At 46.1% G+C, this 13977-nt stretch overlaps 1 protein-coding gene across 2 annotated transcripts in view; it reads left to right on the forward strand.

The window, feature by feature from the left end:
- The first annotated feature begins 1680 nt into the window (after positions 1–1680).
- Positions 1681–13977, forward strand: part of pvrl2l (PVR cell adhesion molecule related 2 like) — a 322935-nt gene continuing 310638 nt past the window's right edge. The window contains exon 1 of one of the 2 annotated variants that reach the window (XM_030411868.1): positions 1681–2351. In XM_030411868.1, coding sequence (XP_030267728.1) covers positions 2261–2351 — 91 coding nt within the window. In that variant the 5' untranslated portion in view covers positions 1681–2260. The remainder of the gene's footprint in view (positions 2352–13977) is intronic. The other variant, XM_030411869.1, reaches the window with a different exon arrangement.

Consider the following 13977-nt stretch of genomic DNA (forward strand, 5'->3'; position numbering starts at 1 on the left):
ATCACAGCATTGTAAACATGTTTAATTTAACGTGCAAGCTTTCAACACACAACATTTTTATGGTGGCATGGTTTTTATTTGTAGTTTGCACTTACATCGTGTCTGACGGACTGTTACAGACCTGGGATCTGATTTTAAGACAGTGTTGTTGCACTCTGAGACTGTAGAGGGCGCCAAACCACACAAAATACCAAATCCTACATAATGTGGCTTTAGGTGAAGTCCTTCTACTCTTCCTCTGCTGGATGTCACAGGTTCATCAGAGTCAGTCAATCACTAAACAGTTATCATGACTCCATCTGCACACTGAGCCTCGATGTGGTTTTATATAAATGAGATTCCTCCTCCTCCACCTCCTCCTCCGCTCCTCCTCGTCTCCTCCTCCTCCTCCTCCTCCTCCTCCTCGTCCTCCTCCTCCTCCTCCTCCTCCTCCTCCTCCTCCTCGTCCTCCTCCTCCTCCTCCTCCTCCTCCTTGTCCTCCTCCTCCTCCTCCTCCTCGCCTCCTCCTCCGCCTCCTCCTCGTCCTCCTCCTCCTTCCTCCTCCTCCTCCTCAGTGTGCAAGCTGGCTGCTGTGCATAAATAAAGTGATTTGAAGATATTACTCTCCAGACTTTAGAATAAATAATGCGATGCAGCATCAGCCTCATTAACTGGTGGTTTGATCTGTAACGCTGTGTGATATTTCACATCAGCGCTGTCCTGAAGTACAACTTTGAGTCTTTACTGAAGGAATCCAATCTTGTTACTGTAAACTTTTACTTTACTTTTGATTTAAATATTGTACTTTTTACTTTTTTTACATTTATCTCACAGCTCTACCTTCTGGTTCTGGCAGATTTGGGTTATTTAAACAAAATATAATCAACATAAAATAAAGAAATAAAGTGTCCTCTTCTTCTAAAGTAGCTGGTAACTGCGAGAGAAATGTAATGGAGTAAAAAGTTACTGCATTCCCCCTCGTCATTAAAAGTATGATATTGAAATACTCAAGAGAAGTACAAGTACACGTACAAGTACCTCTGCCTCTGTAAAAAGTATCCTAAAGTCAGAGTAAAATTAGAAAAAAGACATCATGTTAATATAAACTTGGGTAAGTGAGACATAGGGAAAGTAATTAAAGTATCTCATATTCATGTACTTATGTATCAAAATAACAAGTAAGAGTAAATGATTATCTGATTATCAGATCCAGTAGTCAGCATTTATTTCTGATAATCAGAATCAGTGTTATAAATAAATGAGGTTAATTTAAAGAAATGTGCCACTCTGACTCTGATGCAGCATGTAATCTTCAAAGTAACGAGTAACTTAAATGATTAAATGAATGTAATGGAGTATATAGTACAACATTTGCCTTTAAAATGTGGTGTAGTGGGAGAGTAACGTAGCAGAAAAATGGAAATACTCAACATTATACTTGTTTACAGGACTTGAGTAAATGTACTTAGTTACATTCACTCACTGAGTACTTTTAAAATGCACTATTTCAGTCAAACTATTGGTCATTATTTTAATTATTGGTGACATAATGTTGCTGATCGATGGAAATAAAAACAATCGTCATTTTTTTTTTCGCTGCAGATTTTATTCCCCCTCTCCTCTGATCACACACACACACACACACACACACACACACACACACCGAGCGGCAGGTGTCAGCAGAACACACCCTTCCGCGCAGGTATGCAGGTCTGCGCTCCTCCGCCCTGCAGACTGCGCCTCGCTCGCTCGCTCGGGCGGTGCAGCTGGAGCTGAGCGGCTCTCAGTATTACGGCTCAAGTCCTCTTGGTGACGCTCTGCTGACATCACTCTGATATTCCCCGCTCAGCCCTCCCGCATCAGACGCACGGAGCTCCGCCGACTCTCACACACTCTCCGTCCGCCCGCACTTTGTTTCCATTTCGCTCCTCTCGCCGTGGCCAAGACGCACCGCCACCAACACCACCACAGCAGCAGCAGCAGCAGCCGCGGGCTACCTGTGCGCACTGCGGCCGGCCCACACGGGGAGGGGTTTGACTCTTCCTGTCATTAACACACTGCGAGGAAGGGAGAGACAGAAACTAAAAACACGGTCCGGGGGGACGGACACGCAGAGGCAGCGGGGAAAACACAAACCGCAACTTGGCTGATTTCAACCCGGGCGGTCTGAACTGAACTCCCAAGTTTCTCGGCCGATCGGAGAAGGAATAACTGGGAGCGCGGCTGCCCGTCACAGCGCTGTTGTGGATATTTACGTCCACCTTGTCTCCTGTTTAGAAGAATGGCGAGAGATTACGCAGCACGCTGTCCGGTCTCTCCGGTGAGAAACACTTGGCTCCTGGCGGCAGCGATCCTCCTCCTCGCAGCTCAAGGTAAGAATAAGAACCAGCCGAGCGGTGTTGTGACTGAAGCCCGCTCGGCTCTCCTGCACTTCAGGCACCGTGCGCCCGGAGAGCGGGCAGTCTCCAGCCGCGCCTCCCGCGCCTCTCCCGCATGTGTCACTGTCACGTCGTCCGCCCTGGCTGCTGTCGGGTGGACTGTGAGACCTGAACTAAAAGTTTATTGTCGAGGCACATTCCCGAATCTGTGCGTGCGGTGTCGCTGCGCCATGATACTGCGAGGTGTGGCTCTCCTGGTTTGTGGTTTTTGTCCTAATTCCTCGCAGCTTCAGACGGCAGGTGACTGTTGAGGAAACCTAATCCCCTCTGAGCCTCTACAAACCCTCCCAACGCGGCTGACCTGTAATCTGTGTTTACCTGTTGGAAAGTGTCTGGGCGCAATCACAGGTCTGATTACCAACCATTAGAATAATGGCAGAAATGGGTCCCCATTGTGCGGAGCAACAGGGTGTTGATGGGAAACACGGTCTCTGCGGGGAGGGAGACGTGCTCGGCCGCTGCTCCTCAGCTGAGAGCTGCTAATGAATATCCAGAACAGTGATCTTATAATCACAGACCGCAACTGCACAAGTGTTATAGTCGAAACACGCCTCAGCAGTTTGCATCTGTACCTGTATGATGAATATTAATGAAAATTATGACACATTTATAGAGGCTGATCAGTGTGAAACAGACATTTTTAAAAACCGGCCAAAACACAAATAATTCCTTGATGTTAAAGGACTGTGCTGAGACAAGCTGGTTTTAAAGGGGCTCTGTGGTCCACTGGTTATCCCCCCTTAAAAAATCAGCTTCTTGGTTCAAACCTGGCAGCCGGTTGGATGGTTGGATGGAGCCTCTCTGTGTGGAGCTTCTATGTTCTCACTGAATCTGTGTAGGGTTCCTGCCAGGTTCCTCCCACAGTCCAAAGACACGCTGGCTTGGTCAACTTGTGGCTCTAAATTGCACGTAGTGGTCGATGTCAGTGTGCACAGTTGCCCTGTGATGAACCGGCAACCTGTCCAGGGTGCACCTCGCCTCTCGGCCAATGACAGGTGGGATCGGCTCCAGCAACAGCAGCCCTGCAAAGGACAAAGACATGGATGGTTGATGGAGGCACATTTTAAAGTTGAATGGGACTAGTTTTAACATAAATAAACATTTATCCCAAAAATGACACTGAACAAAGAACACAAGATGATTCTTTCTTGTAATATGTCAAAATATCTGCTGACAGAACAGGTGAAAATGTAAAAAAAAAAAAAAAAGTCCCTGTATCTCGCTAAAATGTTACTCATTTACTTTCATTTGCATATCTGCTGGTGTGCACTGGTGCAGACGTATCTGTGGTGAGCACACGTTAGCTGATAAGTTGACCCAGCCGAGGACGAGTGTAGCTCAGCTGTAAACTAACCATCAAGTGATGCAAGCACAATGCAAGACAATGTGCCAATGTAACAGAGTCGCCGCAAGAGATAAAAATACCCACATTTATGCGCGCTCGCTTATTTTGAGCGACGCGGGAAAGCACACCGTGCTCAACGTCTCTGTTTCGGCTCCGCGGGCCGTCAACATAAAGTTTAAAAAGAACATAACGAACACTTCTGATGCTAAGTTATCGTCGCTGCCAGAAATAACATTTCTCAGAACTCACTGATGGGGACACTTACTTGGAATATTGTGGAATTATTACACCATAAATAAAAAGGAAGTATCAATAAACTTGGTGGTGATCGCCATGGCAACAATTTATGCTCCTATGAGGACATCACGGTGATAGATTCAGAGATAACCATAACCACAAGCTATAATAACCGCTCTGAAATGCACCGCTGGGTAACGCAGACATGCTCCAACTCCCAGCAGAAACAGTTGCCACTGTCGTTTTTTTCTTCTTCTTCTCCCTCCCCAACTGGGACCGGCTACAAAATTCATAACAGCAGCCAGTCAGGCTACAGAGATCGGCATTAAAAATCTGTGAACCCGCTCTGTCAGCACGGATCTGTCAGCCTGTTGTTCTCACCTGGGTGTAACTAGTATCATCTGTCAGAGCCGTCACCGAGGAAAAAAGAGGATGGGTCATTACGGAGCCGGGAGGTGCGTCGCCTCGTGCGTCGTCACGCCTCGGAGACGTGCCTGCGAGAACAGAGCTAATGGGAGGGCGAGTTATTTCAGGGCCGTGAGCCACGGGGTTAACACTTAGCATTTCTCCGTAGCATCGGTTGCTTAATAGGTGACAGTGGGAATTTTTTTGATTTCCGACTTGAGTGTGCACAACAGGAGGAAGATTTAAACTCGATGGGAAAATGCCTTGCGATGACGTTCTTTATCTGGCTGCGTAATTGGAGAGATGTGAGCCACGGGAACAGGGAAAGCCCCGGTGTAAAGGCGCGGAAATGAGGACTCCGGTGCTGGAGACCTCGGTGCTGTGAGCCACGCAGCGCCGGTTGGCGTGAGGATGACAGATACTCAGCTGAGACTCTGCTACATCGGGCCAGTGCTGTTAGAAAGCTGTCAGGTTGTCACGACAGTATCCCCACAGGTTATGAATTAATTTGAACGCGCAACAACACAACTGTCTCCTTTTGCAGGAAAGAAAAACCTCCACACTCGCATTTGGGCGAGTTACCGAAACTGAATGCACAATTAGAAGCTCCATTTACAAAGTTTGTCCTGACGTATTGTGCGAACAGTTCAAGATCAGGTTGTATGTGCAGCTCGACGATGTGTGTGTTTCATATTCTGCGGGAAAATAAACAAGAACGGTGAAAAATGGGGTCAACGGCAGTGGCGAAACTTTAACCGTGATGTTGAAAGAGCCGCGCTTAACCTTCAGCGAATCAGGCAAAATAGAGTTGAGAGCGTATCGTTCCACGGCAATGATAATTAAGTCACTTCAGGTGTGCCCCCCCCCCCCCCCTCCCCCTCCCCGGGCTCGTCTCTTTGGGCCCGATCCTGCACCGAAATGTCAATGATGATGAGTCCCCTCGACGGCTCGGTGGAGACGAAGGGCTGATTAGCTTATCACTTGGAGAGCAGGCGGCCGATGATTATCGCCCTCAGAGCAGCGCGGCCTGATTATCGAGAGTTCTTATTAATGACTCATCAGCAGCCGCGCATTGCTTCACCATGTTGCTGTTTACATATTTGTGTAGCCGGTGCCGCAGCTCCGGGACGGATCTGTGCTGGGTTTTCCTCCTCCATCTGGGAGCCGGCGCAGTCAATCACCCACCTGCCTCACTTCCTTTGAGCCTGAATCAACCAATTGCTTTTAGTCCCCGGCTTGAGGGGTTGCAGGCGAAAAAAGACAAATTTCACATTAATTGAATATCCACTGGTGTAGCATCTGCTGCATTTTAAATTAAAAAATCATGAGGAACATCAAGTTTGACTGCTGTAATTTCTGAGAGCATACACGGCTTCACAATGAGCGACTTCAAGGCATTCATCTGTGAGCCGCCCAGTTGTGTGCTTTTGGCCTGTGGGGCAGGAGCACAATATAATTTGAATTTTTTTTTTTTTTGTCTTTGCAGGATGCTTTAGTTGATTAATTATTAGAACAAGCCTTGAGGCTGAAAATCTCCCGTTATTTCAAAAGCAAAGGGCAGTTTGAATAAAAATGCCTGTAATTTTCTCAATTTAATGAACAGATTTTTCTCACTTTGCATAAATCCTGCTTTAACCCCGCACAGTCTCCTGACCGCGGGGTAGAAAATGATTTAAAGGCTCCTCCATCTTTAAAAAACCAGCCCGTTGTGCAGAGGTCCCGCTTCCACTGTGGCTGATGGCAGATAGACTAAATGTCAAGGAGTGTCAAGTGATCTTGTGTGTGTGTTCGTGTGGAGAGGGTTGAGTGAGGGGTTGTCATTGTTGCCTTGAGAGTTGATCATAGGTATCATGACTGGGTTGAACTGTCGATGACCATGTGAGGCAGATGGTGCTTCACAAGCGTCTATTTGTAGGGGCTTAATGATATGTTTCAGCATGGAAAGCTTTTATTTTTTGGGCTGTGGGCTTAATAAGAGACTTTGTATTCTGTATTTAAAAGCCATTAAAGCAGTAATTTGTACAATATGGCCAGAATTTTTTTTTAAATGAACTGACATTATCAATTGAATTGGAGGAACAACAGTGTTGAAGTCATGTCAAAGGCATCTCAGTACTGTGTTTCAGAGATATCTACTGAAGTTACCATGCTACACCGGCTAGCCCTATCCCATCATGTCTAATACTTGCCAAGAGGCAACAGTCCAATAGTTGGGAAAACAAAATGAAGAAATGAACCCCCAAAATGTCAGGAAATTAAATACTCTTGCTTCTATTTTCCTTAATAAACAGACAGAATACAAAATATACCATCTGAATTCAAGTTTCACTATTTTACCTAACAAAGATGAGTTTAATTACCCTGTTAACTGATTCAAACTTGATATAAATTTATAAGTTTTAATTCACCAAAACAGTCCCGCTGCACGCCTCCCCAAAGTCATAGTCCTGGTCAGAGCCTCTGTAAATCGCCTCCATACTGCAACCCTGTTGTCAAAGTGGCCACTGTCGCTCTTGGACGCTGCGCTCAGTCCTGGTCTGGTGTCCAACTGTGTTCAGTCTCACGTCAGGCTCCTGAATCCAATGAGTCTGGATAATGTTACACGTAGTGACTCCCCCCGTGATCCGAGGTCCTGGTCCAGACAAACTCTCGGGCCACTGGCTCCATGGCCAATTGAGCCACGAGCTAATTAGCTAACGGCTAGCTTGTAAAGAGCAGCAGCTGTAGGTTACTCTGGTCATCCTTTTGCCCACATAGTTTTGGAACTACCCTCTGGCCATATTTTATGAATTACACCTTCAAATTGAGAGTGCTTCAAAGGCAGACACGATGCAATGATTAAAACACAATTGCAATCACAGAAGAAAAAGCAATGGTGAAGAGGTTCAATAAGCCATCCATGCAGGATGTAATCATGAAATGATGAGCCTCTTAATTTAAGACCCACTGTAGTTAAAAAAAAAAAGCTGCTGTCATGTGGAAGACCAGAAATGAGCCGTTTTTCGGGTCCTGACCCGCAGCACGAGGCTTGTTGGCCCCACACTCGTATGTTGATGGCTCCTCCTGCTGAGGCATGGGGTGATAATCATCCCCTCGAGAGCAGACCGTTGATGCTCACTGAGAGCGTATTAATGACTCACACCAACTCAAATGCTGGGGGCTGTTAGTGTTTAGGCCGATTTGTTTGCCATTGTCGGGGCTTCCATGTGTGGTGGAGACTCTCACCCAGAAAAGCACAATACAGAGTCCTGCTGCGAGGAGGAGGGAACGTCTTCCTGCTCAGCCCGGCTCGCTTATTGACTGACAGATTTGAACAGGGTGTTGCATCACATACGCTGTGATGTGTTTGTCTGCATTAATGTTTGAATTGGTTTCTTTTTTTTTTTATTTTGGCCCTTGGGTCTTTCTTATTGATCGAGGATTCAAATGTTAATGATTTCCCACCATAGTTGCGGGCGGCTGAAGGATGGACTGCTGACTTTGTGTTGCAGAGTCTTGCATAATGCTGTTTACTTGTTGTGTACAGTTGGAGAATTGTTGACGCTCTCCGTTTTTAATGCAGCGCTCACAGGTTCAGACACTGGTGCAGTTGGTCACTCAGAGATTGGGAACAGGTTGTCATGGATTCGGCTTTTGTGGAGGAGACAATTTCACATCCCTTTGTTGTGCGCTGTGTGTATGTCTTTGTGTGGACCTTTAAAAAAAAAAGAAAAAGAGTCTAGTAATTAGGTGGGAGAGGTTGGACTCTGGGTTGCTGTCAGAAGCTCCATCAGTCCGGCTTGCAGAGACTCCAGGAGGCAGGTTTTTATTCATCACTCCGTCTGCCAAGAGCCGGCGAGAATGTGCCTCCACTTGGTCAGCGTTTTCCCCCCCCTTTTTTTTTAATTCCACTTCAGAGGAAAACGGTTACTAAGCAAATTCCAGATCACATTTCTAGAAATAAACCGTATCATGGCTAACACCTTGGCATTCCTTAGTGATTCCTCAGCAAACAGGTGTCCACGAGAAGAGGGATTACGGAGCGCAGAAACAGGAACGGGGCCATGAATCACAATGGAGCCGGTCCAAGGATGGCCAGGTTTCTGCTTTCAGCTCTCACCTCGTCGTCAGTGCTTTCGCAGATCACTCACAAATGGACACGCGAGCTTTTCCCGCCTTCCACGCGCACACACACATGATCAATGTGGCCACCCTGCCAAGTTTGACTTTTACAGCCATGCAACTTAGAGCCAGCCTTTCATACCCAGCTCAGTCTTTCATTTTCCTATTCTTTTATTCTCCCATTCTTTCTCCGTCAGTCTTATTCTCTCGCCCTCTCGTTCGCTCTCATTCTTTTGCTCACGACCCTATTTTCAGCCGGCCTGGCAGGCTGCCGCTCCGTGGCGGCTCCCAAGCGAGGGACCCTTTGTTGAAACAGCTTTTGGTGGAATTAAAAAGGGTGCCAGCACACTCCCCACCTCCCCCACACACACACCCCCACCCTCTCTTTTCCGCCCTCCGTCCACTCCGCTGCCGCTCAGTTCTTCTCAGCCTCATTGTTTAGAAAGAGAGGGAGCGAGAGGGGGTAAGAGAGAGCGAGAGGGGGGTGAAAATGTGTGAAAATGTTTAGACAAGCTTTCCTACTCTGTCTCCAGTCTGTCCCGAGCTCGCCTCGTCCACGCCGTCCATCCTATCCTTCTGTTCAGTCACTGTTTCCTCTCCAGATACAGTCTGCTGTGACAAAATGGAAATTGCTTTCACCGTCTGTGTGGGAGAACAGCCATGGGTCAGGCTGCGACGTGCCTTTGTGACATTTCCCCTTGTACCCATGTGGGCAATTAATGACCACACAAATGCTGTTCGCTTCACTTACGGAGCCTTTAGCTGGGGGATTTTTTCCTACGGAGAAAACTCAAGGAAAACTCTCTTTGCTGCAAGAAACCAAAACTCGGGTCGTGTTGGGAATAATGAAACTTGTTAAAGAGCCTTCACTACAGCGGCGCTGAAATTCACATAGGGCGCCAGGTGCAAAGATAATAGAACGAGATGATATGCGGGACGAGGTGTCGCAATTTTGACTCGAAATCCAAAATCGATCTCAGATCATCCAAATCAAAGGCAGTGTTCGCGACAGAGGAAGCCCTTCAAAGGCGACACAGCCAGCTCACCGGCCGCCTGCAGCTGTGCTTTCACTTGTGTGCAAGAAGACAATCAACCGACTGGTACAAAATGACTCCGAGAGCGTCGGAGATGTTTCAGAGATCCTTAATTGATTCCCTTGAGGAGAGGGCTTACTCATGGGGAAGAACTGAATTGAGCTAATTACGCTGCCCTTACTGATTTTGCTTGGGAAGATGGGTTACTCGGGACAGATGTGAGAAACTTTATTTTTGGCGAAGAGTGTTTGAGTGTTTGCTTTCCTCTAACCTGCTAGAAGCCAACATGATAGAAAGACATCACCAAGTCCAAGTGTTGAAAATACCCCCAACATCTTAAAACTGTCAATAGCAGCTGTCAGTGCTTTGAACCAGTGATCGATTTCTATAACCAGACTCGAGACAAGCCATCCAGCACTGCCATAATTAAAAAAAAATCTGATTAAAACGTGACCTTTTTAAAGCTAAAGTCAGGTGTCAAGGTGCAGTCACCAGATTACTCCTGGTGTTAGTCTGTGTTTAACTGGACTGCATTGCCCAAAACTCAAAACTGAACATGACCAGCTTCACAAGAGGAAGTATGATGTGATTCAGTGCCAGCATATATTTGATTGCAGCAAACAGTGAACATATAACTGTAAATTTTGAAGCACCATGCTGTCAAAAGTTCATTCTTGGCGTTTGTGTAACCACCCTTAAATATCCCCATTAATGGTTTCTGTCAGAAAGTGAAAAGTGAAAAGTGAAAGCTCTTCCCGCTCCTGGGGGACGTACAGGTCACAGAAGCCGGTGAGATAAAAATAAAGTTAATTTCCTGCCCTGTATCAAGAGCTAGCACTAGAAAAGGCCAGGCTATTGTCAATTGTCTTTAAAATTGCCTGCATTGCTATTCCGAGACCCATTTTCCTTGAGGAGCCTTTTGTAGCAGATTTTCTTTGTCATTATTTATGTACAGCTAAAACTTTCTTACCATCCAGCCAGTTGAGAACCAAGCGACCTTTTTCTGACACCCCCCCCCCCCCCCCCCCCCCCTCAGAACTACTTGGCTTTTGGTGTTCGACCACAAAATACTAACCGGCTCTACCTTATCTGAATTTCACAACCCAACACAAAGCAACAAAGCACGGAGAAAAGGTAACGTCTTCCTCGGAGTGAATAAAGAAACTCAACACCTCACCGGAGTAATGCAAATGGAATTGGGAAAGAATGGAGAGAGCATCGATTTATCTCTGCTCCCACGTCCATAAATAACCGTCCTGCTCTGCGCAGCCTGGAGACTGTTAGCAACAGGTTGTGGAGGTCAGCAGCTCGCCAGCCAGCAGCGAGAGAGAGAGACTCTGTCTGTATTGATGAAATGTTAAAATGAAACGGGGCCAAAGACAGGATTTGAGTGCAGCTAACAGTCTGGCTCTTCTCTCACCTCTCGTAGCGTCCTTGGCTGCTTCAATATCATCTTCTAAATTGACTGCATCGCCTCTCGGTGCACGTACGTGTGCGTGCGCGTGTCGATAGCGATCGTCTTGATCGACTGCGTCCGCTCTGACAGTGTTGTTCCTCATTTGCATAACGCAAGCCAACAGCTCTCCTCCTTACCCTGCTCACAAGCGACTACTGTTCACACAGCAGCACATCTGAATGCGAGTCACGCGCACATTAAAAAAGAATACCGGCGTCATTTAGAGTTACAGCCCATTTACTACCGCCTCTGTCTCGCGTACGCTGTCCCCAATCATTCTGAAATGCTTGCCATGTGTAATTAGATCATAATTTTTTCTTTTCCACATTCTGATGTACAGGCAGCACGGTTGTGAATGCCGTCCTGGCAAACAGAGCAGCCACGTGTAAAGAAGACATAGACGTGTGAATTAAGTTTGTCAGGCTGCTTGTTTTTCAGGGATTGTTTCCTGGCTGAATACCACGTCTTCCTGCGGGTGTCATGTGACTGACAGGAAACAGACTGCTGGGAAAGGCTTGTCTACATTTGATATTAACAATAAGACAAGGGTTCCTGTCTGCCTTTAGTCAAAGACATTGATGTATGTTCTGGTCCAGAGGCTGGGGACTGACACGAGAACCACAAGTCTCATTTCACAAGAATATAGAACAGAGGACAACTGACACTTGACATTTGTCACAATCCTTAATTTTTACGTTATACTTCAGTCAGAAACTGAAAGGGGAGCTCCACTAAATTAACGTAACAAAGTCTGTTCTTGGACCGTTGTATAAACCCCATCTTGGGTGATGAAATGAGCTCATGAGGTGACCACTGAATCTCCAACTGTCTAAACTGTCAGCATTGGAGTTGCATTCTGGGTGATGTAGGCAACCGGTTTTGACAAGGAAGAAGAACGTGAAAGATGGTACGGACATCTCTGGTTCTTTGGCAGCAATTTGCATACATGTGACAAGTCGTTTGGTCGAAGTCTCAAGCAAGGTCCATGTTATGTTTCTCGGGAAAGTCTAGTCCCAAGTCAGCCCTCCTGCCTAATGCTGAACATTTTTAACATTTTATGGTCAATATTTGAACTGAAAACCTGAAATTAATAGAGAGTCATCGTTTTAGTGATCATGCCTCAAGTCATGAGTCTTTGACCTCCAAGTCCTAGTAAGGTCTCGAGTCGAACATCTTTGGCTGTGGAGTTGGAAAGAAGTGAGCTGACCAGACCTGATTCACTGATTAGAGATTGGAGTTGTGTGATTGGTACTGAAGGCGTCAGGTGTTTGACAAGGAGGAAGAACACGTTGAATAAAAAGGAGGAGATCTCTGGCATCCATTCTCATCTGTTTTTGGACTGCATGGTGAGTTTGATTGTGTGAGAGGAACGGAATGCTAAATTGGTTGAAAAACTCTTTCATCCACCTATTCTTCTAGCTACCAGGGCCAGTGTTTCCCACACATTGACTTTACTTGAATATAATAAAGGCTGCTCAAGGACATTTGAGGGAACAATGCCATCCGTGATATACTAACCTGTAAACATGCTCCCCTCTCTCTACTGACAATCACACAGGCTGCAGAGACAGAGATGTTCTCTGGTGTTACATCCCTCTTAAAAACATGCTGATTTATTGTAGGCCTACTTAAGCTGTTGTGTCACAAAAGCCTGTAAGTGTACCTGGCTGGTGCGACATCATTCCATACATTCCCACGCTGGTTTCGATTGGTTTTCCAGAGGCAACATCATTGACAGCAAGCCTCCTCAACACGCGCTGCACCTGCTATTGTCAAAGGGAATTACAGGTGAAAGAAATCCACAATGCAAGGTTGTTATTTTCAGCAGAGCAGACGCATACAAACAGAAACAGAAAGAGGCGAGGCAAGCCAGCGTGTGTGTGTGTGTACATAGTTCATCTGCTGATGACTTCAATGATTCATTGATAGATTAGTCCAGGGGTCATCAACCTTTCTGAGAAGGAGACATGGAGTACAACTTGTTTTATACACCTGTCTAGTAAAGTGTATGTGTGGGAAACACTTAATCGGTTTCATGTATTAGAAGACAATCTAGGTTTAAGGTGCCTTGTGGGTGACTCATATGCTCAAGCACCATGTTGGCGACACTTTAGTCTACATAAAGTCAAAAATGTCATCGAAATCACAATTTCTGAGAGCCTAAAGTGACGTTTTCATATTCCTTCTTTTGTTGAACCCACAATCTGAAAGCCAAAGACTGTTTGTTTATTTGACAAAAAAGTCATTCATAGATTATCATCATAGATTCTCTTGTGCTGCCCAAATTGTTGCATCCCTACAGGCTACAAGAGGATCAGCTGACACTCACCGGGGTTGTTGTTGTTGTTTAGCTGCTCAAGTGTTGGAGTTGATTGAGTCTTTCAGCAACAAACTGAAAGCCAGATTATGTGGAGACGTCTGTTTTACCTCGTGGGAATATTTTACATATCTGGTGACTCACTGTGTCCTAGTTTACCCACAGTTTACCTTTCTGTTGGCTCTCAGCTACACAGCACACAAACACAGATGTACAGACAGGTTGGCCCCCCCTCCTCCCTCCACCTCTTCCTGGCGGTCGCTGTTAAACCTGATTAATTGCTTCCGTATCCCGCACTAATTCAGCTGTTGATTGAGAGATTCGCTGTGACAGCTGCAGCGCAGTGCTTTGTCTTTCTCCCTTTTTCTTCTTTATCTTGACACCTCGCTACCCCAGCACTCTCCTAAAAGCCGCTCTCTTACCTCGCGACCTTCCTGTTTCTAATCTGAAGCCGGGGGTCAGCACACTCCTCACACAATTCATGGAGTGGCTTTTCTCTCGTGAATACAAAATTTCGTTTTTTACTGACACAAAAGGTTGACATTCTCTCGACATGGAACTATTCAGTATTCCGGACATTCGGTCTCTTGGCAGCTGTCGATGGACGTTTTCATTTGCATGATAGAATTACAGAATTCCTTCAAAGGCAGGATTTTCAATTTTCG

This window comes from Sparus aurata, chromosome 3 (assembly GCF_900880675.1).
Source record: "Sparus aurata chromosome 3, fSpaAur1.1, whole genome shotgun sequence".
In the NCBI taxonomy this organism is placed as follows: domain Eukaryota; kingdom Metazoa; phylum Chordata; class Actinopteri; order Spariformes; family Sparidae; genus Sparus; species Sparus aurata.